The sequence below is a fragment of the Phyllostomus hastatus genome, unplaced genomic scaffold, assembly GCF_019186645.2.
Source record: "Phyllostomus hastatus isolate PE091 unplaced genomic scaffold, TTU_PhHast_1.1 phas_contig_58, whole genome shotgun sequence".
In the NCBI taxonomy this organism is placed as follows: domain Eukaryota; kingdom Metazoa; phylum Chordata; class Mammalia; order Chiroptera; family Phyllostomidae; genus Phyllostomus; species Phyllostomus hastatus.
The window spans coordinates 55,870,806-55,897,015 of NW_025333916.1; the positions used below are offsets into that span (position 1 = coordinate 55,870,806).

At 45.0% G+C, this 26,210-nt stretch overlaps 1 protein-coding gene across 1 annotated transcript in view; it reads left to right on the forward strand.

Annotated features, from left to right (window-relative positions):
• The first annotated feature begins 3,867 nt into the window (after nt 1-3,867).
• The window catches only part of SLC1A3 (solute carrier family 1 member 3), a 78,291-nt gene continuing 55,948 nt past the window's right edge, over nt 3,868-26,210 (forward strand). The window contains exons 1-2 of the mRNA XM_045848202.1: nt 3,868-4,026; nt 5,580-5,854. Of these exons, the coding sequence (XP_045704158.1) occupies nt 5,674-5,854 (181 nt within the window). The 5' untranslated portion in view covers nt 3,868-4,026; nt 5,580-5,673. The remainder of the gene's footprint in view (nt 4,027-5,579; nt 5,855-26,210) is intronic.

Here is a 26,210-nt window from a genome sequence, read left to right on the forward strand (position 1 = left end):
GAAAATGCCATTTCCCAATGTGGCTCGTAATTAATACCAATAACGTCTTCGTTAAAAAAGAGACCCTTTTAGTTTTAAAATAGAGAAAATGTGTTTCAATTTCTTTAACTCCCCATTAAGTCCAGCTCTTAGCTAACGTGATAAAATGGTTAGCACAACTTCTCACCGTCTGCAGATCTATTTAGGGGTTCCTCATCTTCTTCCCCTTTATGTTGGGGTTTCCCAGGTCCCTGCCCTTGCTCAGACTGCCTCTTAAATTTCACCAGCAGCCACACACTAGAAGGTGCTAGGGGAACAGACTGGTCACTACAATGAATGAGCTGGGCCGGCCAAGTGCCCTGGTGAGCACACAGTGCATGTAATGGAAGCAGTCTTGACTTCACGCCAGCCTACCCCTTGAAGGGCCTCAACATTGTGAGATTGTCTGCATTCCCCAATGGAATTCATTTTTTTTTTTTTAACAAATAAACTGTCCCAGTGTGCAAATGCTCCTCCTCTCCCTTGGCTTCCTAACTCAAGTCTTATTCACTTAAAGAGTTTGCATCAACCTACAAGTAAAATGACTTCTGTGCTTAAATCCTGTGGCTCTCTCCTGCCTAGGAACAGAGTCCAAGCTCTTCACTTTGGTGTTGGGGGTCTTCTGTGCACACAGTGCTGAGCCAGGCACAGGCCCCTCAGGAGCTCTCGGTCTCGAAGGGGACCTGGTACACAGGCCTCAGCACAGAATGCCGCAGCTTTCCGTGGGCCCTCCCACAGCACACTGCATAGCACTGTGTTCGTGGGCTCCTTGAGCAAAGGGACTGATACTCGGTACATGGAGCACAGTACTTGCTTATGGTTTGTTGAGTGAATGAATGAATAAATGAAATAAAGGTTAATTATAGTTCACTTCTATTTGGGTTTTTCAGGCCTCACACAGGCTTAAAATAAACCCAGTCAGTTAAAAATCCAACTAATCAGGGTTCACTACAGATTTTTTTTAAATATTCAAACCCAAGAAGGAAAGAATTTTAAGACAAAGTAAAAAAAACTAATTTTTCACAAGCACTACTTCTAGTCTCACTATTTCTAGTACTTCCACTGAGGTTAAACCTGGTCCCATCCTCTGTGGTAACATTCTACAATTTCCAACTTCTGGAAGGAGAATTGACATTCTTTATAATGATTCTAAAGTGCAAGATGATTCAAGAAATGACAAGAGCCCTCATGAAATTAAAAATAAAAGTGGCAACTATTCAATAAACGTTAAAAGGTGTGCTAATCCATTTACTTCCTCAAATTCCAGAATTCCTTTACTTTGAATGCTGAAGTTGGACTGTTCTGTGCTATATTACAGCACCTACTTGTTAATCACCATCCTTCACACTTCAAACTAATGAATGGGAGAGTCCATTTAAGGATAGATTGGATCTGGTTATGTGTTGTTAGAGTAACATTTTTTTCTCAAAAAAAAAATTTACCTACATCATACTTTATAATACTATTGATATAGTCAAAGAAATTTCTTGAAAGATTTTTCAAAAGGGGCAGTATTTGCCAACATATTTTTTTTTGACTCCGAAATACCAAAACTGATCCCCTGGCTCTGTCTCCTACCCAGAGTAGCTTTAAATGAAATGAAGCATACAGAGGCTTGTTCACCATTTCTTGATCTTTTACTCCTTTAGTATTTCTGTGAAGGAAAAAATGTCTCAGCGCTCAAGGATTTTATTTAAAAGTAGGGCGGAGGTAGAAACATGTGTTGAGAAAGCCCAGGTTGCCCCGAGGGCATTATTGTTAGTGCTTTCCAAAAGAGAAAGTACAACTTAAAAAAAAAAGTAATTCCCAATATTTCTCCCAGACTAAAACCTTGTAATTCAGATGAACTCTGATCGGAGACTCTTTGCATCTCATTTTCTCATTAGGTTTTATTACAGCCAACAAAACTTTCAGTGGTGAATTACTTCCCTTCTCAAGGGTACACCAGACCCCCCTAATGTCTGTGCAAACTATCATAAAGAAATGGCTTTTAACCGAACTTTAGGGATTAGAAAAAAGGAGCAAAAGGGGGTGGTGCTAGAGCCTTCTCGTCTCTGTGCTAATCAGTGTGTGCTTTTACTAGTCCCTTTTCTGCCCTATGAAAAAAAAAACGGGCTTAAAAAGCAGAAAGGCCACTTGGCTTGTAACTCCATTTAAGATCAACTAAAGATTTCTCTTTTAAGTCCCCTTGAAATACAGGTCATGTCCACAAGAAAGGTGGACAAATTAACCTGAAACCCATGGCCCAGAAGGGACTTTGTATAGTGAATAAATGCTTTAAAGTGCAGTCACTGTGTTGAGAAACAACCTCCACGCCACACACCTAGGCCAGAAGGGCTAGCGTAAAACCCAGTAGTTCCGTTTTAACACAGAAGGTTGAAAAGCGTTTTCTTTCACACCCGTATATTATGCCATCCATTTAAGAGTTACTTACTGTTTACTGTATCAGGCATAAGACTGGCTCTTGTCCTCAAAGAACTTGCAATCTAGTCGAGGAGGCAAAATTTAACAGGACTTTGTAAAGAAAGGAGCAGTAGAAGACAGTATAATTAAGCGCTGAACAACGTGGTACAGATGCTAAGTGACCTAGGATGTCAGTGGAAGAGAAAGATTGTTGAAGGCCGAGGCTATCAAGAGCATGTATTCTCAATAAACTCTTAAAATTATGCCACGTTTAAAAGTTGTTATACTTGCTGCTAATTTGTCGTTTTAAAGCACTTCTGTGATTCACCATTGCTTTCCAACCAGCAGCTGTCTTCAAAAGGGACATGGAGCAGTGGGGGCAGGCAGGAGACATATCTTTAGACTCTCCCTCGGATTTACTAAGGAAGGAAAAAGCCATACTTTCTTCTTGGGTAACAGACACAAAACTTAAGTAGATCTTGCCGGGGGAATATGGGACTTAATGAACAGGAATACAGACCTCTGGTTGTAAGTTTTGGTATGGGTTTTTATTCCCATTACACTTTTTTCTTCATGTTAAAGTTTTACAGCTGAGGCAGGATCAAAAAAAAAAGTTTCCATCTATTTTCCTTGTGAAGAAAAGTACACTAGAAGTGCAAGATATATTCTCAAGGCAATGAGAAGTTTCTAGTTCCTACACGTGATGGGAGGGGATACACCGAGCATCCTTCAAAACTGAGGCGTCCGTCTGCACAGCCACGTATCTTGAAATCACGAAGCTTCAAATGTGGATTTACACTCTTGCTCACAAAATAATTTTGACTGTAGTTTAGCAAAGACCCTGGTCTCTGTGCGTCTAACCGTTTTAGTCTTTGCAAACGAGATACTTTGAACTACATTAGACTTGTTATAATAGAGTTTAAACTGCTTAAAGAGGGGCATGTCTCGTCTTGTGTTTTGAGTAACTTTAGGCAACTTGAGAGAATTGTAGTAGGCATTTTTTTCCCCTCCATACTTGATTGCGCTCCGAGTCCTCCCAAAAAATGCCACTTATTTCCCCAATTCTAAAGGGGGACTCTTTCGTAACAGCTGTACAACCAGGCAAAAGAGCACACTCTCGTGTTTCCTTAAAGGGAGGAAACCCGCAATAATGTGGCATAATTAAATTTAGCCTCAGAAAAGTCTCCTTTGAAACGTTCTAATCAAGACTTGCAGCTTTCTGAGTGTGTGTGTTCGCTTCATTCTCCCATTCTTCCTGGTGCCCGGTTTTGCATTTCTAATGAAAGCGAACTGGCAAGGCGTGAAAGTGGTCCAAGGAGCACAACAAAGCCAGCAAGCATGCTTCTGGTGCGCCAAGATTCATCAATATTCCAGAAACCTCGGGCTTCCCGGCTCCGTCCCCGGCGGTGTTTTCATTTTTTCCCCACTCCCGCTGCCCGGGCGCAGACTCCGCCCCTTTCCTTAAGTTGCCCTGATAGTAACTAGCAGTCGCAGAGCACATGCACGCCTGGCTCGCTGCGTTTTGCTACCCCGCTCTTACCTGCTCGGGAATTCGCCGTGTCATTGCCTGGGGTACCTCTCCCACCCTTCACGACACCACGAAAGGTGAGTCTGACGCCCTGTATTCCTGCTGGGTTGAATTTCTCGTTCCACGTCTCTGCCCGTGGATTTGGTTTCCCAAGCAGGGGAGCTGCGAGAGTAAAAGCTAGCCATTTTGGTAGAGCAAGTCCGCGTTGGCAATTTAATACCACGAGCGTGTGGGGTCTCTGTGTGCCGTGTCTTGGGTTAATTTGGAGTTGAGTCGCTCAGGGCGATGAGGGGCAGGCAGTGGCTCGAGATCTAGAAAATAATAAGACTGAGCTGGTCTGTTTAAAAGCGACGGACCGGTGAGGGGAATCCGAGATTAAGGGGGAAACTCGGGTCTCTGGCGTCTTCTGGTCATCACTTCTCCCTAAACTTTTAACCTGCTGTGAGGTGTTAAAAAAGATTGTAGGTCTTATTATTCGCTGACTTCACCTTACAACTTTATTTGAAAGTCAAATCTGTTCAGCAAAGTCTTTTTCCCGAGGAGTGTGCTTTGCAATCACCTCCCCAACCGTTGCACACTGCCCACGCTGGTCGCTAGCGCTGCCAGATAACGCGTCGCGGGCACGACTGGCTTTTTTTCTCGGCTTGATCCGTGGTAGAGATTAAGACTTAGAAATCTTGTAAAGCCGCGGGAGGTATCCCTTGATTTTTCAGAACAGGATTTCCACCTCTGGAAAGAATTACTTGGATATATTTTAATAACCTAGGAACACTGTAAAGAAATGAGAAACTACACACTGTAATGTTTGGCATGAAAACCGGCTTCACCTCCTCTGCTCCAGAAATCCTAAAGATTCAAATACAAGTTGGTGATAGTTTCCTCAGAAGACTTCAGTATGTTTGCCACAAAGACCAGAGACTACTTGGTCCTTCTGCTTGTAACAAAAATGAAAATTAATTATGGTTTCAGATAACTTATAAATGTGCCCAGAGTACTTTCCTTATTTCACATAAATAAGTAAGTAAATAAATAAATAAATAGTTACTCTGTGAAATAGTCAAATGTGTTTCCCAAGTCCTGTGGTTCCTTGTGACCTTTTCATGGCCTTATTTATTAGTTGATAGTATCATGATTATTTTAATGGGGAAAATAGTTGTCTTATTGTACATAACAGAAAGCTCCAACCGAGAGCTACCAATACTCATTTCCACTGGCCTGATGGTGCCTCCCCCATGCATACAACATAAGCCATCAAGTAATCACTGAGCGTTTCCTGTGCATTCAGTTCAATTGGGTGTTTACTGAGGGTGAATATTGTGCAAAGCATCCAGCTAGGTTCTGGGGGAGGGGACACTCAGTCCACCCAGCTCTGATGACCCCTTTATAGCCTCCCTGGAGGGGGAAAGACAATTTTTTAAAAATAGGGCACAGGTTTCTGCTCACATATTCTGAATCTGCGCACATTTCTCACACGTGATCTGTAAAATATGCGCATTCTAGGCATTGTGACTCCAGCCCTTGATGCCTACTGAGATTATGCAGTCTGCCAATAGCTTCTCCTAGTGTGGAGCTCACTGACTTCTCACCCCCAGAGGGCTGACTAACCCTTGCCTCTTTCTCTCCCCTCCAGCTGTGTTCTCCAACGTCAAAGAGGCCTGGCGTTTCTGGGGGGTGATTCCTAGACATTGAAGTGCAAAGAAGAGAGACCCCTAGAGAGGCCAAGTATGACTAAAAGCAATGGGGAAGAGCCCAGGGTGGGAGGCAGGATGGAGAGATTCCAGCAAGGCGTCCGAAAACGCACACTCTTGGCCAAGAAGAAAGTGCAGAACATCACAAAGGAGGATGTTAAAAGTTACCTGCTCCGGAATGCTTTTGTGCTGCTCACTGTCACTGCGGTCATTGTGGGTAAGTCCCGGGATGACAACCGAAAAAACTGGATCTTGTTGCTCTGGGGCATCTGGCTGCCTAGGAATGTTATCAGATAGACCGATGGTGGTATTCAAACTGGTGGCCCAGCCCCGGCTTTTCTCTGCCTTTGAAGATTTTGTTTCCCATTAAATGACAGCTTGTTGGCCTGTTTGGACCAATAAACTCCTGGGAATCTGAAAGAGGCATCGTTAGGCATCATGCAAATCAATTGATTGTGTGGAAAGGGAAGTAAACAAAATGTTTTTCTATCTCATATAGGAACAAAGGAGTAATCATGTCATCATTAGGCCTCAGCAGTTAAATAACAATGAAAAAAAAAAGCAAGCTACATTTGGCCAAAATGTAATTATTATACAATGTCACTTTCAGTTAAAACTAATTTATACAATGAGTACACCCAAAATGGGATGCAGGTCCCTGACAGTTATTATAGTCTAACTGGTGCTGACTTGAAGCTGAGTATCCAACGTTTAGTCGTGAAGGCTGAATCTTCTAATGTGCTTTCACTCTCTCAGAAAGTGACTGGGAAAGGGAAAGTGGGGGAAATGTTAACACAGATCTCTTTCATTCGTTGCCTTGAAGTGCCTGCCATAAATAGCTATACCTTTTTGGAAACATTTTATCCTCACAAATTTAGTGTGGTTGACAGCAATCTGTACTAATAAAACATTATTGCTTTGTTTGATGTATTGGTATCTGAAATAATAGTTTATTACTTATGGGTGGCATTGGTCCTCCATTATAATAGAACTTAAAAAACTACTTACATACTTGGAACTTTTGACTGAACCCACATAGAAATCCTTTGGCTGATAAACATGTTAGGCAATGCCATGATATTACAAAAAAAATGCTTTAACTTAAATTTCTAATAATCTGTCAGCAAAAATGGCATTTGTGTAGTTTCAATCTCGACCTTGGTGTTTGCCAAGATCTCCAGCAAATATAAAGAGGAAATGACAATAAAAACTAAGAAAATTCTGTAGCACATAAATGCATTTATAACTTTAACCCCCCCCCCCAATAGAATTCTTAAATTGCAGTTAAGTCAGAATACAGCAGAAGAGTAGCCTGTCACAGGACTTTAGATATATTCTATTTTAACATCTTTGGCTCCTTTTTTAAAAAATTCTTTTTCTAAAGATCTTATTTATTTATTTTTAACATTGATGTGTGAGAGAAAGATCAATCAGTTGCCTCTCACACACCCCCAACTGGGGACCTGGCCCATAACCCAGGCATGTGCTCTGACTGGGAATCAAACCGGTGACCTTTCAGTTCACAGACTGGTGCTCAATTCACTGAGCTATACCAGCCAGAGCTTGGCTCTTTTTAGTACTGGTTGCTGATGAATGACTTTAGTTCATTTTAGAGATGTCCAAAGACAAAGTGTCCTGACTGAGTGAGGGAAGTAATGACTTTCCCTACTTTAGTAGGTTCCCAGGTTCAAGTACATTCCTGGAAGAAGTATTGCAGGACTGAGTCATTGCCTTGAAAGTTGATGTAAAATGTTGTACGCTCACCTCATTTTTTGCTTTGAATTATAGTCCTTGTCAAGACAAGAAACAGCTGTATAATAATGGTGCACAGTTATCATATAGTACTCTTCCAGCTACTTTCTAGGGGTTCGGGACAGATTAGCTTGCTTAATCCCTAAACAAGTCTATGACATGAGTGGGTGGGGGTGATGACTGCGCTCTTCATTGTATAGATGAGGAGACTGAACAAGGAGAGACCGAGCAACTTGACCTAGGACATGCAGCTAGTAAATTCTGGAGTCCAACTCAGGCTGTCTCGTGCCAGAGGTGACTCGCTTGACCACTCTGCCTTCCCACCGCTCTGCTCTGCTGACTAGCTGATATCTGGTTAGAGGTGCCAGGCCAGGAAACGTCCTGCTTCTTGGTGGAAGCCGACAAGCAAGCAGTGCTAGATGTACTCGTATAGCGCCATCCTCTTACTATATGATTTATCTGTTTAAACTCAGCAGAAAACGTTTAAATCTCCTACCGATGATTAAACCGCATCCCTCTCATTCATTAACCAAAAATACCCACTTATTTTGTGATTCTATATGTGTAATAATAGAGCTCAGTGGTGCCGGAGTATGTCTGGAAAAGGCACAGAAACGCTGACTCAAAATGGTATTCTAAGCGCCAGAAGAGCTCAGTCTCCAGGACAGACATGTTTCAGTTAAAGAGCAGAGGAACGGAAAGTGATAAAAACCTGAGCATAGAAAGCAGACCGGTGGAGAAGGAAGTGACTGATTATGAAGAAATAACGGCCCGAATAGAAGGGAGATGATGCCAGGACTAGAGAATCCATTTTCCCTGGGAGTCCTGGGATGGTCTCCTAGCCCGGTGAGGACGTTCCTGGGATCTGTGAGAACCGCAGCGAGCTGGCCGGGCTGGAGCAGATAGCTTTGGCAGGATGCCCTGTGGTTGGCTTTTCTGATGGAAACTGAGGAGGGAGAAGTAACAAGAAGAAGGCACTAACAAAGAGACCAATAGAAAGAGCTCATTGACAGTCAGAGAGACCCCTGAGCCTACACCGAAGACTTGGAGTCACAAACAGACAACTTGGTAGCGAACAGATTTCGGAGAGAAGGAAGAACCCTTCAGTTATCTCTCGGCGCATCTTCCGCTGAGGGCCCCGGGGAAAAACAAAGGCTCCATTTAGTTAGTCCCTGACTCCATGTCTACATCAGCCCTAAAAGAAATAACAGGGAAAGAACATGTCCAAACAAACATTGACCCTCAAAATGATATTGAAGCAATGAAACATGAAATAAATTTAAAAATAAAAATAAATTGACCTCACCTCCCTCATTTATTTGCTGCATCAGTGTAAGAATAAACTGATTGAGTGCTGGCTGTGAACCAAGTGTCGCAGGTTCGATTCCCAGTCAGGGTACATGCCTGGGTTGCAGGCCATGACCCCCAGCAACGCACATTGATGTTTCTCTCTCTCTCTCTTTCTCCCTCCCTCCCCTCTCTAAAAATAAATAAATAAAATATTTTTTAAAAAGAATAAACTGAAAAGAGGCCAGCAAGGAAGAATAAAATAATTATTTTCCCCAAAGATATGACAAGAAGAACTAGAGTAGTTTTTTTTAGTTTCAAATTATTATGTTTTAATCACTTAAAAGTAAAAATAGATTGGGAAAACCTATATATTGGGGTAAATGTTTGTTCAGTCTGTTTTGTTTTGTCTTTTAGAAATAAAGCGAACGTGCCTTTAGTATGTAGAAATGGAAACTAGAAAGTGTTAGGGAGGAGTACAGACATGGGAATCTGCATGTTCAGAACAAAGTGGAGAACTGTCCGTGTTTTATACCAACTAACTCCTCTGCCAGCACAGGCTGGAATCCACTCGTGCAACTTGATGTCACCTCTAAGTGAGATCCAAGCCTGCGTGGGCCACGCCTGTGTAACACAGCCCGTGTAGCAGGAGCGGGTTAGCGGCCCAAGAGAAGGCCACGCTAAGTGCCGCGTCCCTTTAAGCGGTTTCATTATTAGAGCAGTAAAGGGCCTTTTGGGGCTGGTGCAGACACCTGCCCAACAGCCACACCGAGGAGAGCGGTTGCTGCCTTGCTGCCTCCAAGAAGCACATTTGTATTTCAGATCGTGGTCAGTTATGTATCAGCATGACCTCAGACCCCAGGAAGAGGTGGCAAGTCCTTTGTCATGTCCCTGTCTCAGGAGGCCTCCTCTTCCCACATCCAGGGAATCAATCGCACAAGAAGGAGGAAATCTCAGGCCACAGAAATGGCTAATAAGCTCAGCAGCAAGGGGAGGGAGTCTGTGAATAGAATCGCATGGAACTGGATGGGGGTCTTACCCGCAGGAGTTCACTAACACGGCAGCTGGCTGGCACCTTCCTCGGTGGTCGGTATACGTGTGTGCACACCTGCACACACACAGAGGTTGTGTTCGGGTTGTCCTTGAGTGGAGTCGAGAGAAACTGGTGAATTTTCAGAAAAGAAAACTTACTGCCTAAATGTGCATAAAGCACCCTTGGCGAACTAATCTTTGGTTTCAATGGCACTGAAATCCAATGCAGTTTCATCATGTCTCCGAAGGACACATAGGAAACTAGTCACCGTGGCCGCCTCTTGAGACAGGAGTTGGGTGCTTGGGGAACGGGATGAAAGAACTAGTACTTTCCTCCAAATAATTTTTTTACATAGCTTGACTTCATTAACCACATTCATGTGTTATCTTCTATTATCTATTATCTGTTAAATAAGTAAGTTTTTTTTAAAAAAAAGATTCAAATGCTATTCAGCAATTAACAAATATTAAATGCGGTGTGTCTGGCCCCATGCTGCTAGGCAACGGGGAATCTACCCTCAGGTAGTTTAGTGGGAGAGATGGATGCAAATGAGGCGACAAAGGCATATACAGGTTTGCAGGTAGTAATCGGAGAGTCTGTAATTCACTCGAAACGTCTTTTTTCGATGAGATCATATTATACGTACTGTTCTATATATGGCTTTCTCTACTGACACTTCAGAGGTTCCACTTTCTCATTAACAACCTAAGTGTGCCATGTGGAAGAAAACAAAAAGATAGTGCTTTAGGCCTGGACTCATGAGCCAGCTGTATTATTTAGCAGCTGTGTGCTCCTAAAGAAGGTGTTTCACCCCTCCTAGCCTTGGTTTCCTCATCTATGTCACATGTATAACATACACTGCCAACTTACACTGCAAAGCCACACCCTGTCATATGTGTTGTTGGTGCATTAGTTTATTTAGTCCTCACCACAAGCCAGGGAGGAAGGTTCTTTCATTCCCATCTTACAGATGAGCAGACTGAGGCTCAGATTCTTATCCCGCAGTCGCTGCGTACTGACTGGGATTCAAAGCCACCACACTGGCTGCACGTTCACACTGTTACCCACCACACGGTCCTGGGTGCTGGTCGCCGTCCTCAGGGAACACCCAGTCTTGTGTTATTGAAGCAGGTCATTAAGGGTATACACCGACCTACCAGCAGGAGAAGGGAAAGGAGGAATTGAAAGGGTTAAAGACCCTCTTTACCGGGGTCTTCCTGAATCCTGGTGATGGATCGCATGTGAGCGTTGATAGAACAGGTGTCCTGCCAGGCAGTGGTCCGATTTCTGGCTGAGGTGACCAAGGGGTGATGGTGCCTCCAGTAGAACTAGAATACAGGAAGAAATGGGAGGAGGGATAATAAGTTCGGTTTGGGACATGCTGAGTTTGCGACGTGGGCTTGAGCACTGGGGATACAGTGCAAGAAGCTCACCGTAAAGATCTGTGAGGTATTCCCACTGTCTCTAGACTGAGCCAGGACAGGTAATCTCTCTGAACATTCACTGAATGATGGCCAATGAACAGGGATCTCCTACTGCACTACCTCGTGAGTCTGTCTGCACGCAGGACGGTATGAACTCCAGGGCCCTCAATGACTAAGAGCGGCCGTCTCCCAGGAATGCCTCCACATTATCTTGTTTCTCCGACACATGTGCAACATGTCAGGGCCACAGATGTGGGTCACTATCAGCTGCTACTCGGAAGGGACTGGCACTGGGACCAGACTAGCCAAGTACTTGAGTTAGTGGTATGGGTGCAGACTGGTGCCCTTGCTGACATCCTCTCAGCTTGCCCACAAAAGGCATCTCTGCACAGGCTGGACAACAGGAATCCAGAGAATGGTGAATGGGTGTCTGGGCTCGGATGTATGGTTTCCTCAACACTTCCTGCAGATGAGAAGGGGCAGAGGGAGCTTCAGGACCAGGGCCGGGGAGGGGCGTGGCTCCCCGGCAGAAGGCTGGGAGAGAAGGGTTAGGCCCTCAGCGCTGAGAAGTGGTGGGTGCGCTCTGCCCTGCTCTGGAGGGATGAGTCAGGAACAGGGGTAAGGACTAGAGTCTGACCTCTCTCTCTCTCTCTGATGTTAAAGCTCCCACTTTTCTCTCCTTCCCCACCTCCCCCAGCCCCACCCTCTCCCCTCCCTCAGCCAATCCCCACATTGTCGCCTGTGTGCATGGGCGTGTGCAAACAGAGCCTGATGTCTCTCTGCTTGGTCTTCTCCCCTAGGGAGCAGAAACACAGGAAAATTGTCAGGGACGGCAATAGCTGCTGTGCGCTCCTGGCACACTCGGACCCCAGCCCCTCTCCCTCCTTCTCCAAAAGCATTCTGGGGGGCTGCCCCCTGTTGTGGGGGTGTGGTCCAGTACAGCTTTGCGGGGTGGGTCAGAGCATGGATCCTGGAGTCAGACACTGAGGGTTATGTCCCAGCTCTAGAACTGAGCCTCTGTGTCTTCGCGTGTAAAAGAGAGTAATTGTAGCACCTCTCTGCCAAGAGGTGTATCCCAGTTCTGCCGCTTACAACCGTGGAACCTTAAATAATCTCCTAAATGCCTGGCAGGCAAAATGTCCATAGAAACTGTAAAGCCCTTGTGCTCTGCTTCTGTCTCTGCTCTGGTGTGGTGTGAAAATACACACTAATCAGAAGCTGCCGGTTTGCCAGGGAAGTGGGACCCGGGGGCGCGGGGAGAAGAGGGGGCAGGAAGGAGAGAGGACAGTCACCTGGTTTAGGTCTAGAAGCGGCTCCTGTTTCCTCTGCTAGAGAAGAAGCCAAGAGGGTTGTAGGCAGAGCCTTAATAAGTTGTAAAGAGCTTTGAGAAGCGGAGATGAAAGCCGCAGAGTAAGTGATCCTGTCGTTATCTCTCCCTTCCCTACCTGGCCTCCTGGGCCAGAGCAGAAAGTAATCCCCAGGCAGCTGCTATCACAGCACGGATGGCTCCGTGGCTGTGGCGGGAGCCCCTGACTGACGGCAGACTCCTCTCTCAGCGACAGGGGACGTGGCTGAAAAAAATGTTCTCGATACATGTTTTTAGCATATTCAGTAGTGCATTTTCGTTCATGCCGCTGGGGACGAAGGCGAGAGTCACCTCCTCCCTGGTTTCTCCTTTTCTCCAGTGTGTTGGTGTCTGCTGCTCCATCAGACGGGATGGAGGGGTTTGGGAAATTTGGGAGAAGTGTTCCTGGCTTCTAGCAGAATTGGTAAAGGTTACTTTGAAGGCTTAATGTTCTGAGATGATCTCTGGATTTTTTTTTTTTTGCTCTATTTCTTCCTGCTAATTCAAATAATGAGAAAACAGAGCAGTCGATTTTAAATTTGTTTCTTTGTCAAGTAGATAATCAAATAAGCAGGTGCGCCCAGCACAATTACCTGCAGTGATAATACTGTGCATTGTCATGGTGATGCAGTTGACAAAGCACTGCCCCCTAGAGCGAGGCAGACCCTTGGCCAGCGGTCCCCCTCCTGATTCAAGTCTGCAAGTGTCGAGTGTCCGGGATGCAGCTGAGAAAATGCGGAGACTCTGGAGTCCTGGTTACCCATCCAGCTCTGCTGCCCACTGACTCGCTTTATGACTTCAGGCAAATCTCTGGGCCTCATATTTTTTCAACAGCAAAGTACACTTGGACTCATGTCTGCTTCCAACTGCAAAATTCTCTCAGTAAAAGTCAAACTTGCCTTGCTCAAAAGTAGAATGTGTGGGGTTAGATTGACAAGTGTTTTCCAGTCCATGGACTGTGCCATCAGAAGGACCTTTTCCCTCTGCCCACGACCTCCCAACCCATCCTGTCCAATCTAACAAGCAGCCTTTTCCTCCTGCGTTGAATTCTTGAGGACCATCAAGTGCGTGACTCTGGAGGGGATGACCACGGTTTGAGGACACACATGAGGGAGGCACACCTCTCCAAAAGCCACTGCTGCCTGCCAGTCTTCTGCCTGACCCTGTGAATCAGAGGAGGGACATCATGGGCCTTTGTTTTGCCATCGAGTCAACAAGGTTGGGCAGAGCCCATGCCGCCGTTTGGAAGAGGCTACTGGAATGTAAGCACTGCCTTTTCCAAGTTGTACGTTCCAGGTCTTGGAGCGCTCGCTATTTGTGGCACACGGGGATGCTATCAGTCATCACGTGTCTGGCCTGGCAGCGAGGTGAGCCTGTCGGTGCTGAGAGATGAGGAAACACGTGGAGCGCTTCGGGACACAAAGTTCAGCCCTGGTGCTCACCGAGGATAAAAATCATGTCTCATGTCAAGCGTCAGTGCTATTAAAGTTGCCCAGAGCTTATCCCCCAGACCAAGAAGATTCCTACCACTGTGCCCAATCCAGAGATACACTCAAGCCCTTGCCAGGTAGCTCAGTTGGTTGGAGCGTCATCCCGATACGCCAAGGTTGCAGGTTTGATCCCAGGTCAGGGCACATACGAGAATCAGCCAATGAATACACAAATAACTGAAACAACGAATTGATGTTTCTCTCCCTGCCTCTCTTTTCCCCCTTCCTCTCTCTCTAAAGTCAATAAATTTAAATTTTAAAAAAAAGAACAACAACAACAAAGAGAGATATACCCAAGCGGTTTTGAAACGAGAGAAGAGTCAGCAATGCCAGAACTCGATAAAGGAAGCGGTACCCTGGGTGAATTAAGGGAAGGTGGGGAAAGGCACTCCTTGTTTTCTCCGTGCGCTGTATCAAAGATTCGAAGGTAAATTTAGGAGCAGCGCGTTGAAAGGCACACTGGAGTTTTGAATTTCAAGACTGGGTTTCTGTCTCCAGAGGAGGCCGCTCCATTCTTCTCGTCCCCAAAGAGACTTCTCCGGTTCTCCGGCAGCGCTTCCAGCCCGCACGCTGCCGCGGCTTCCCGGGGGGAGCACAGTGGGCCGTCAGTGAGCCACTTTGTGCTCAGCTTTGGGTAAGACGAAGCTCATTTGTCCCTAATGAGAGTGGAGATGGGCGGTCGCTGCCCTTCTCACCCGGCTTCGTCGACCCACATCGCATCACTTGACATTCCGTCTTTAAAGCGAGGAAGGCAAAACCCCGGGGATATCTATGCTTGCTGGTGTCTTCAGCTCCTTGATGAATGTGAGGGTAAAGGAGGGAGGTCTTTTAAGAAACTGCCCCTGACCAAGGTTGTCTTCTTTATTTTTTCGGTTTTGTGTTCTTGGATTCGCTTTCTTTTTTTTTAAGATTTTATTTTATTTTTTTAGAGAGGGAAGGGAGGGAGAAAGAGAGAGAGAGAGAGAAACATCAGTATGCGGTTGCTGGGGGCCATGGCCTGCAACCCAGGCATGCACCCTGACTGGGAATCGAACCTGCGACACTTTGGTTCGCAGCCTGCACTCAGTCCACTGTGCTACGCCAGCCAGGGCTGGATTCACTTTCTTAAGGCAAACGAAGTAGTCATGCAAGCAAAGCCAAGGTTCAGTACGCTTCCCAGGGCATTGCGATGCGCCGTACAAGGTGACGAGTGGGGAATGAGCGTGGTACCTCTGCCCGGTGGCTCACGGCATGCGTTCTCAGCGCCGTGTTCTTGCAACTGCAACAGCACACTGGTGGAAGCAGCACGTGAGCCTGTAGGGATTGAGTTCAAAGTTTTTTTAGATTCACTTCCTTGTCTCCAGAAAAAAAAAAAAGCTGTTTCGTCAGAAAGCGACCTGCTCACCATAAATTGGAGCACCTGTGGCCTTCCTCTTCATGGCCCAAATTAAGTCAACTCATTGTTACAGCGAAATAAAGCAGGGTTGGAAGAAACCAAGCCAGACCCAAAGTGACTTTTTACAAAGATCAAAGTGTCTAGCAGAAGAGATGTAGAATACAATTCAGTTAGATTTATTTTTTAGTCGTGGCCCACTTCTTTTTACTTATTTATTGTGTTGTTTTACTTATGAAATAAATGCATTTATACTGCCCCAAATCAAAAAGCACAAAATGGCACAGAACAAAAGAGTAGAAGTGTTCCACCCACCCCTTCCCAGGTATTTGGTTCACCCAGTGACAAGTGTCTTGTGTGCCTTGAGAGGTATTTTATGAGCACAGAAGTAAATACTTTTTTTTTTGCCTTTTGTATACAAATGGTGGCATATTGCAGATAGCCCACTTCACACCTCATTTTTTCACTTTACCGTAGTTCCTGGGTATTACTTCCCATTAGCACACAGAAAGCCTCCTCATTCTCCCCCGGGGCTACATTTATGGGTGTACCACCCTATATTTCAGCAATTCCCCGTTCGTGGACACTTAGGTTGTTCCCAACCCTTAGGTATTATTTTTAAAAACAATTTTCTGTGGCAATTACTCATCCAGGTAACTGTGAGATGCATTCCTAGAAGTGAAATTGCTGAGACTAAGGGTATACACATTTGTGATTCGGATAAGTATTGCTAATGTACACCCCATAGAGGTTGTAATTTACTCTCCCAAACTGGGATTTAAAAAAACAGGTTGGGCTCCTGCTGCCGCTGCCACAGGTGAGGATGAGTGGACTTTGTCATTTGTGGGGGCTGCAGCCAAACGACACACAGGAAAAGTGCATAAGGGGAACTTAGCAATATTACTTATATTTCACTTCCAGTTTCTACTCACTCAGAACAATACTTTTCACCAGAAAGAAAGGTAACAAGGTTCTGATGATTTTATTTCTGATAGTTTTTGTTTCTCAAATAGATTTTTTTCAAAGATTTTGTTTATTTACTTTTAGAGGAGAAAGGAGAGGGAAAGAGAGGGAGAGAAACAGAAATGTGAGAGAGATACAGTACATCAATCAGTTGCCTCTCGCATACCCCTTACTGGGAACCTGGCCTGCAACCCAGGCAGGTGCCCTGACTGGGAATCGAACCCACAACCTTTCAGTTCGCAGGCCAGCACTCAATCCACTGAGCCACACCAGCCAGGGCTAGAAGATTCTTTTTTATTTTCTATTTTTATTTTTTTTTCTGTCAGCAATTTGAGTTTCAGCATCATGCAGAAGATTTTTTTAAATGACAATGTCTTGGGCCTTGACAAGAACTGCAGGATTCTTTGTAAACGGAATTACCATTGCACACAGCCTACGTTAGTGCAGTTTTAGGAAGAGAACCCCAGGCCTTTCATTTCCCCTGGTAGAGATGTCTCTCAGGTGGCATGCCCCGTGCACTGGCGCCTGCAGCTGTGCCCTGCTTGGTCATCAGTCACTCCGGGCTGGTTCTTCTGGCCACCATGGGTGGAACAAGGCTGCAGCAGGTGGGAACACCTCCAGCAACAGGAAATACCAAAGGACAAAAGAGTGAGCCAAGCCAGGGCCCAAATCTCTGAAGGACGTGGGAACTGGGTGGGGGTGGGGGGGTTGAAAGGTTACCTCGAACACTAGCTTCTCACCAGAAAATGCCTGGAAGTCTGGGCTGAAACAAAAGACCAGGGGCCGGCAGACTCCTTTTGCAGGTAAATTCATTATTACACCCTTGACCTCTTTGTGAAAACAATGTAATGGAACTGTACGTCCACCAGCTTCATCAGGCTGGCATGAGACAGGCTTAGGACTTCTGCAAATTGGGCTACAGTCTAGTTCTGATGAAACAACGCTTTTATTCACTCTCTCAAGTAGTTATTTATTGCATGCCTGTCTTAATAACTGTAATGGCAAATTTGACAGCATTTTTTACTTTGCATTTTTTACTTTACGTTTTTCATATGCATTATCAGAGACTTTAGAACTCATTAGAAGAAACAAGATGAATTCTTATAAAGAAGCTAAGCTTTATAATGCCTTTTATGGTTTATATGGTTCTTTTTGGTTCTTTTCAACTTCAAACATTTAGCTGAGAATATTGAAGTTCAAGAGGATCTTAGACACTGCCTATTGCTATCAATCCCTCCCATTTTTTCAGATTTTTTTTAAGAGGCTCAAAATGCTGCCCTGGCTGGCGTAGCTCAGTGGATTGAGCACGGGCTGCGAACCAAAGTGTCGCAGGTTCAATTCCCAGTCAGGGCACATGCCTGGGTTGCAGGCCACAGCCCCCAGCAACTGCACATTGATGTTTCTCTCTCTTTCTCCCTCCCTTCCCTCTCTAAAAATAAATAAAATCTAAAAAAAAAAAGTAGAGAAAAAAAAGAGGCTCAAAATGCTTCTGTGATTGGAAGGTGAGGGCCATGGCCACAGGCACATCAAAGTTTGGGACTGCGTTCTGCCAACATCGCTTAGTGGCCGTGTAACCTCGGAGAAGTAGCTTATTCCTTCTGGGGCTCGGTCTCCTCATCTACCCGATGCTGGTATTAAGTCTTGCAGGTTAGATATGAAGGCTAAGTCATTTCAGTAAAGTATTTACCAGCATCATTTACTGGCAGTATCAGGTCCAGAAACCTCGTCTCTGACTCTCAGTCCGTGACTTTTCTACAGCATCAGTCACACAGGCTGGCCGTCACGTTCAGAAAACCCACCTTGTGAGAGAGTTAGGGATCGGGAGCTTCCACTCCTCGTTTGTGAACCCGGAAATCTAAGCATAAGAGAAATCATAGTTCTCTCAAGAACCAGTTTCATGGATCAGGAGAGAGAAATCACGCCGTGGAAAAGAGGGATGCCCTAGGAGCAGACTCCCAGGCTCACGGCGGGCAGTGGGGAATGGGATTGACTGCGGAATAAAGCGCCCCCTCCATCCAGGACACTTCGACAGCAGCTGGGGGGCAGGCACTCGTGGATACTGGTCGCCCCAAAGGGAACAGTCCACCTGTCTGTTCGTTCAACAGTGTATTAGCACCTACTGTGCCAGGAGCTGTTTCGAGGGCTCAGTACACAGTGAATGAAATGGAAAAAACAAACAATCAAAACCTCTGATCTTGAGCGTATATTTTAGCAGACAGAGTTAATAATAAATAGTAAGTGTGATAAATTAGAAAATTATATTGTATTTTGCAAGGTGGTAAGAACTACTGAAACAAAGCCAGATGAGGAAGAAGAAAGTTCAAAGTAGGCCTTATGAACAAAGATAACATTTGAATTTTTTTTAATTATATTTAAGTGATTGTTCTAGTACTGTTGTCCCAATTTTTCCCCCTTTGCCCTGCTCCACGAGCACCTCCCACTCCCTCAGGCAATTCCCACACCTTTGTCCATGTCCATGGGTCGTGCATATAAATTCTTTGGCTACTCCATTCCCTATACTGTACTTTGTGTCCTCATTCTGTAACTACCTATTTGTATTAACCCCCTCACCTCTTCACCCATTCCCCCACACCCCTCCATCTGGCAACCATCAAAATGCTCTCTGTATCTATGATTCTGTCTCTGTTCTTCTTATTTGCTTAGTTTGTTTTTTAGATTCAATTGTTGGTAGATATGTATTTATTGACATTTTATTGTTCACATCTTTGATTTTCTTTTTCTTTAATAAGTTCATTTAATATTTCATATAATAATAGTTTGGAGAATGATGAATTCCTTTAGGTTTTTCTTGTCTGGGAAGCTCTTTATCTGCCCTTCGATTCTACACGATAGCTTTGCTGGGTAGAGCAATCTTGGCTGTAGGTCCCTGCTTTCCATGACTTGGAATATTTCTTGCCAGTCCCTTCTAGCATGCAAAGTTTCTTTTGAGAAGTCAGCTGACAGTCTTATGGAAACTCCCCTGTAGGTAACTAACCCCTTTTCTCTTGCTGCTTTTAAGATTTTCTCTTGTTTCTTTTAAGATTCTCTCTTTATCTTTAACCTTTGGCATTTTCATTATAATGTGTCTTAGAGTGGGCCTCTTTGCCTCTATCTTGTTTGGGACTCTCTGTGCTTCCTGGACTTGCATGTCTATATTCTTCACCAAAGTCGGGAAGAACAAGAAATTGGAAATCTATTTGAAAAAAAAAAATAAAAGAAAACTTCCCTAGTTTGGTGAAGGAATTTGAACTAAGTCTTAAAGGAAGTACACCTTGTGACTATATGGGAAGAATGTTCTGGGCAGAGAGAAGAGCCAGCACAGGGCCCTCAAGAGGGGTCACATCAACAAGGAAGCAGAAATTGGAACAGAGGTGAAGGGGAGGGGAGAAGGAGATGAGTTCTGGGTATCGTGGAGCTAGGGAAGCAGGCCAGGTGCAGAAATTTTGCACAGCCTGAGGCTTTCACTCCACGTGAGATGGGGAGCCACTGAAGGGAGCAGAGAGGAGTGACATTCTGACCTAGGGGTTGTTTTTTTTTAAGATGAATGACAGCTTTTAAAAAAGATTTTTATTTATTTATTTTTAGAGAGGGAAGGGAGGGAGGAAGAGAGAAAGAGAGAGAGAGAGACATCAATGTGTGGTTGCTGGGGGCCGTGGCCTGCAACCCAGGCATGTGCCCTGACTGGGAATCGAACCTGTGATGCTTTGGTTCACAGCCTGCTCTCAGTCCACTGAGCTACACCGGCCAGGTCTGACCTATGTTTTAAAAGGGGCCCTCTGGATGTTATGTTGGGAGCAGACTCTAGGGTGACCAAAGTGGGAGTAGGGAAACCAGTTAGAAGGCTACTGCAGTGGTCCAGGCAAAAAAGAGAGTGAGGTTCAAACCTTGGAGCCTTCTTTGTGTATAAATTGGGGGAGGGAGAGCTGAGGCGTGCTGAAGGTCACATCGAGGGGAAAAGCCAGGGCTAGAACTAGAATCCAGACTTCACTCACTCACCGGACATCTGGAGAGCATCTTCACTAGGAGTTTGTCTGTCCCACAGAAGCAGCAGCTTGGTCAGGAGGCCTAGAGACTTTGCAGGTTAGACAGACCCCTGTCCTCTCTCTGCGGCTCACCTGTGAGTGCAGGTAGGACCTGTGACTTTGCTTCTAACCAAAGGAATGTGGCAAGGGTGATGGATGTCACTCTGGCGATTCTGCTACATCACATGTCATATCTAACACATGACATCTCATGATAGTTGTAACCGTGAGACAAATTAGTGCTAGGTGTGTGGTGTTGTTACAAAAATGAAAAAAATTCCTAGCTGGGAAGTCATAGTATTTTTTTGTATAAAACCAGTGGTCCATTGTCAACAAAAATATTTGATACTGTCATTTCCTTGAGCCGTCTTGCATACTAGTGGCAGCATGGTGCCATTTCTGGCTAGAGATCAATAGGCCAAGTTTTTTGTGAGTATCAGACTGAGTGCCTGTTGACTGGTTTGCGGTGTAAGGCTGGCAGATGAGTGGGCCCATCTTGGTGGGCGTTTGGTAGTTTTCCTATGGCCAGCCTCAGAGTGTGAAGTCTTTCAAGATCAATGCATGATTACTTTAGATTCTCTTCTGGCGTATGACCTCTTTGGGAGCATCATCTCTTTTTCTGGAGAATTTTGCATTTTGAGTAACAATTCGAGAAGGCACTGGTCTGCCAATCTGTGTATGATCCAGTTTGGAGATGAGGTAGGAACTTCAGTAATATTTCACTACTTCAAACTCCAACATTTACTGAAAGATCAATTGGGTGGTTTGGTCCAAATTTTACTTCAAACTGTGATGCATTCTTTTACTTTTAAATATTTTCTGACCTTTTAATATTCTCAGTATTTTTTTTTTCAGATGAAATGTGGACCCCATTCTTAAAATAAGTCTAAACTTTCAACTTGTGTGTGTGTGTTTGGCTTCCAACAGCAAGCCCACGAGGCCTCCTCGCTGCGGCTCCGGTGCACATGTTGTGTCCTGGTTCAGAGAGTGAAGTGATATTTAATCTCCCAAAGAAGCGTTTGTTGTATAGACTCCCCAGGGGAAACAGCAAACCCCTGAAGGACTCTCTTCTCGAGCTTTGTACATGAGAAGAGAAAAATAAAAATACATCCTTTTTTTCATAGCATTCAACCAGCAGGATTAATTTTGAGCACCTTAAACGTTCCAGTTAAGATATCTCCTAGAGTCTAGAAATCTGGTTAAAATGCTAAAACGGGAACCAGGGAAGACCATGGACCGAGAGGGCGCCCTGTGGGCAGTGCCGGTGCATCTGTGTATGGCAGGATGCCACCGAGATGGCAGCTTAGCAAAGTGTGCTTCGGCCCTACCAAGTCCTGTTGCGAAGTCACTCTGACTATTATGGGTAGTTAACTTTCCAGAATAATCCACTCTTTTTTGCACGGAAGAGCTGGTGGCCGTAAAGGGTTTTATTAGCTCTGGCAACAGCAATCGTTGTGCTTCAAAGACACGCCCACTAGTGCAGCTCGGCTCTGCCGAGGCAGTGAGCCGCAGTGCGAGGCGAAGCAGGCCTCCCTCCCTGCGCGCCGCCTCCAATCGCCCAGGAGGGCAGGGCGGAGGCGACTCGGAGAAGCCTGCACGTCGGGCTGGGAGAACGTGTCAGGGAAAGTTTTTGTCATGGCTGACATAGAACGGAATCAGAAACCCGAGCGGCTTACCCCAAAACAGCAGCCTTCGCGTGCCGAGCCCTTCCTCTTGATCTGACGCCCATAGCTGGCTGACCTCATCGCACCGCTCACGGTGCCCGTCGGAGCAGGGAGCTGGAAAGAAAAAAAAAAAAAAGACTTTTGTGTATTCATGGCACAGATGGATTGAAAAACGCTAGGTGTTGACTTCCTTAAATAAAATCAACAAAACCGTTTTCCACTTGAAGCTCTACATTTAGTGAACCTAATTCAAAACAGGGGAAAAAAACAGGCTTTCGCTTGGGCGCTTGAGATGAGTGCCATGACCGTGGAGAGGCGGTGAGCCCAGCTCGGTGAGGGCGAGCGTGGGGCCTGGCGCTGGACAGCGCGGGCGGAGGTGAAGACTACCTCGGCCGGCCCTGGCCCAGGGGGAGCAGCCCGCCCCCCTCTGTGCGGTTTGGGCAGTGCGCCTGGCCTTGCAAGTGACTCCGGTTTTTCCTCTGGGAGTTCTGGCCTCGGTGGGGTCTGGGAGGCAGCGTGCTGGTGAGCCTCCTGACTGTGCTGAGGACCGTTAGCTGTGGTCATTACGCATGCGAAGCACGTTTTTGGTAATATCCCTTTCACCTTTGCTGCTGACGGTTTCCAAGAATTAAAGCGTGTGCCCTGGAGGGAAAAGGCGGGCCAGTTTAATTAACATATTTTATATAAATTTATTTAATCCCATTAAAAGGGATTTAGTGTAACCCTTTTTTTTTCCAACAGTGACCTCGGACAGGTAACCGTACGCTGAAGTCCGTGTGTGTAGGAGCTGTGATGGGTCCCAGGTTGTGCTGGGTGCCTCCGGGTCGCCTCCAGCAGAGATGAGATCATTCCTCCAATGCTTCCACAGTTTAGGGGTCAGAGATGCTGGGGACCCAGGAGTCAGGCTCGTTTGAGAATTGTTCTGGGGCCCAGGCTACGAGGATATGTTTGTGTCTGAGAGGCACTGAAGTGGAGTAGAAGGCTTTGTTTAGAATCCCCACTTAGGAGCTCCGTACCCTTGAGCAAGTTAACTAATGTCTGAGCATCAGTGCCCTCATGTTGCAAACGGATGCAACAATATCTACCTGCTAAAGGGGCGAGGAGGATCAGGCCACCACTAACCCATAGTAAGGCCTCAATAAGGCCTTATTTTCCCTCCCCAACATGATCTCTTCCCCTGGAGTGGACAGGGCTCACCTGGTAAACCCAGAGATAGTAAACAGGCCAAAAGCACAGTCAGGGAAAAAGCTCCTTTAAAGTATTAACATTGTTTACTACTCTCTAAACAGCTCCTGTCTTCAAAGCATTTGACTGGAACTATCCCTTATAAATAAGTGATGTCTCCTCTGCCACTGCTACTACGAATAGGAGCTTTTAGAAAATGAGGGTTCCACATTGGAGAATGTAAAGAAACGAAGACATTCTAGAGTCAGCGGTGTCAGGGCTGTGCTCCCAAGCAAGACCAGCTTGTCTCCTTGGAAGGAGACAGAAGGAAAATATCACCACCCCTTGAGCCTTTGGCTCCCTGACCGGCTTGCTGTTGCTCTGTTAGATATTTAAGAGACGTCGTCACTCCCACGTTGCCCAGCACCGTTCACGGAGCTGGCCGCCTTTTGCTCTAAGACTGGGATGAAAAGTCGTTGCCCTGAGCCAACATGGGGTTTGCTGAAGGGCGAGGAGAGGAGGTGCATGGAGCACCCAAGGAAGGAAGGAGGTGCACACACAGCCGGTGCTGTTGAGAGAGGAGAGTAGGGTCAGTGTGGGCAAAGGCGAGACTTGGGGGACGGGATCAGGTGCCCCTAGTGTGACAAAGAATAATCCCCCCCTCCATCCACACTGACTTAGCTCTTGCTCCTAGACTCTGAATGACTAATAGAGCAGCTATTCTATCCATTTTTTTCTAAGTTATAACTTAAATAGTTTTACTGAACTAGCCTGGATCCTATCCACCCCTGGAAATGTTGCATACAAATCAATACATTTCTAGAAATAGCCAACATAGAGATGAATTTATAAAACCAAACCTGTCTTAAATTGTTACTTGGAGGATATCGAAAATTCCTAATAGCTTGAATAGCTCAGATTCCAACTGGCCAAAATGAGCTTCTTGTGTTTCCTGTGCATATTTTTTTTTTGTTATGATTGAATGACGGAAGTTTAAATGCTTTTAAATAAAGGTCAGAAAACAATCAACTCCAGTGAAATTACATTTGACTAGAAGTAAAGTAAAATTTATACACCTTTATTGATTTACTTGCTATAAGGTGAAGCACTTATCTCACTGTGACTTGGCCTTGTATGAACAAGCAGGGAAGACCCAGGTATAAGCAGAGCCTCATATAATTTCCGTGGTGCCATGTTGAATACGCTCACTGTAACTCAGACTTCAATGCCGTACCTAGACCAAGTTCAGGAAGATTACAAGTTAAGTATGTTAAAGCAAGCAGACCATCAAAAAGGGAAAATTAGTTAAAGATTTATTAAATTTGGGAGGGGGGAGACACTAAAATTTATAACTCTTTTCCGCCTGGGGATCAAACTGCCAACCTAGGTATGTGCCCTGACCATGAATTGAACCTGTAGCCTTTTGCTACCCAGTCAGGCATTTATAGCTCTCTCTCTTTTTTAAAAGATTTTGTTTATTTTTTAGAGGGAGGGGAAGGGAAGGAGAAAGACAGGGAGAGAAACATCAATGTGTGGTTGCCCCTTACATGCCCACAACTGGGCACCTGGCCCGTAACCTAGGCATGTGCCCCAACTGGGAATTGAACAGGCGACCCTTTGGTTTGCAGGCCTGTGCTCAATCCACTGAGCTACACCAGCCAGGGCCATTTATAGCTCTTGAAGAAATCATCTAATAAAAAAGGTACACTGATATTATTTAATGAAAGTGAAAAAATACCTGTATATTTTAAAATAGTAATATATAGCAGGCAAGTTAGGATAATAGTTTTAGCAAATATTTTATACATAGGCAAAGGGTAATTATCTTGATTATATAAAGAACCTATACCAAATACATATATACACATATAAACAAATTATTTGGGTTTAGAAAACATTTGGGGAAGATAGAATTAGGAGAAATGGTCAACATTGTTAGACAGCAAGTGAATTCAAAGGAAAACAAAAATGCATTCTGTTTACTCATCACACTTATAAATTTTGCTTGTTTTAACAATTTTTTGTGATAATACACCTAGCTTCTGAGGTATAGGAAATAAAGTCTTCTCATTCACTAATGGAGCCCTAAACGGCTGTGGCAACCTACTGGGAAAGCAACTGGATAACATGAACTGGGGAGGCCATATTCGTTAATTCGCTGGTTCCCTTTCTCTAAACTACACTAAAAATATATATTCCTAGATATAAAACAGCCTATATGTATTCATCATGGTGTTCTTTACAAAGATGAAAAATGGCCCTGGATTGAGCGCAGGCTGTGAACCAGGTATTGCAGGTTCGATTCCCAGCCAGGGTACATGCCTGGGTTGCAGGCCACGGCCCCCAGCAACCGCACATTGATGTTTCTCTCTCTCTCTCTCTCTCCCTCCCTTCCCTCTCTAAAAATAAATAAATAAAATCTGGAAAAAAAAAAGAAAAGAAAAATGCCTAACAGCCTAACTGTTCAACAACAAAGTATCAAGTAAATTTTAATACAATCATTGGGCCTGATGTCATGAGGTTGAAGTTGATCATGACCATACATGGAAAAGTGTATTGCACATGATTCCCATGGAACATTCTGGAAAGAAACTCACAGAGGCACTAACAGTGGTTGTCTTTCCCCTGCTTGGAGAGGTAGGAAGTGTGTGAGGTGGTCCAGAATGTGAGACCTGAGTCCAAACGCCCTGGGTTTGAATCCCAGCTCTGCCACTTGAGTAGCTACTTGACTTTGATATTGAGTAGCGATTGGAACTGGGCAAGTTTCAAGTTCACTGTGATGAGATTTCTCCACCATTAAGTTGGTGATTACACAGTACTTACCTCCAGGATTTTTTGTGAGGATTAAATTTTCTAACACAAGTAAAGTACTGCCAACAGTGTTTGGAATATACTTAGAGCTCAGTGAAACATTAGGTATTTGCTGTTTAAGTGGTAGAACCAATACGGGCAGACTTTTGCGACACTTTTCTACATTTTCCAAATGAACTTTGCTCTCTTGAATGTAGTACTGTTACATTGGGGGGCAGGGAGCAGAATTTTCCTAAAGGTCCTGAA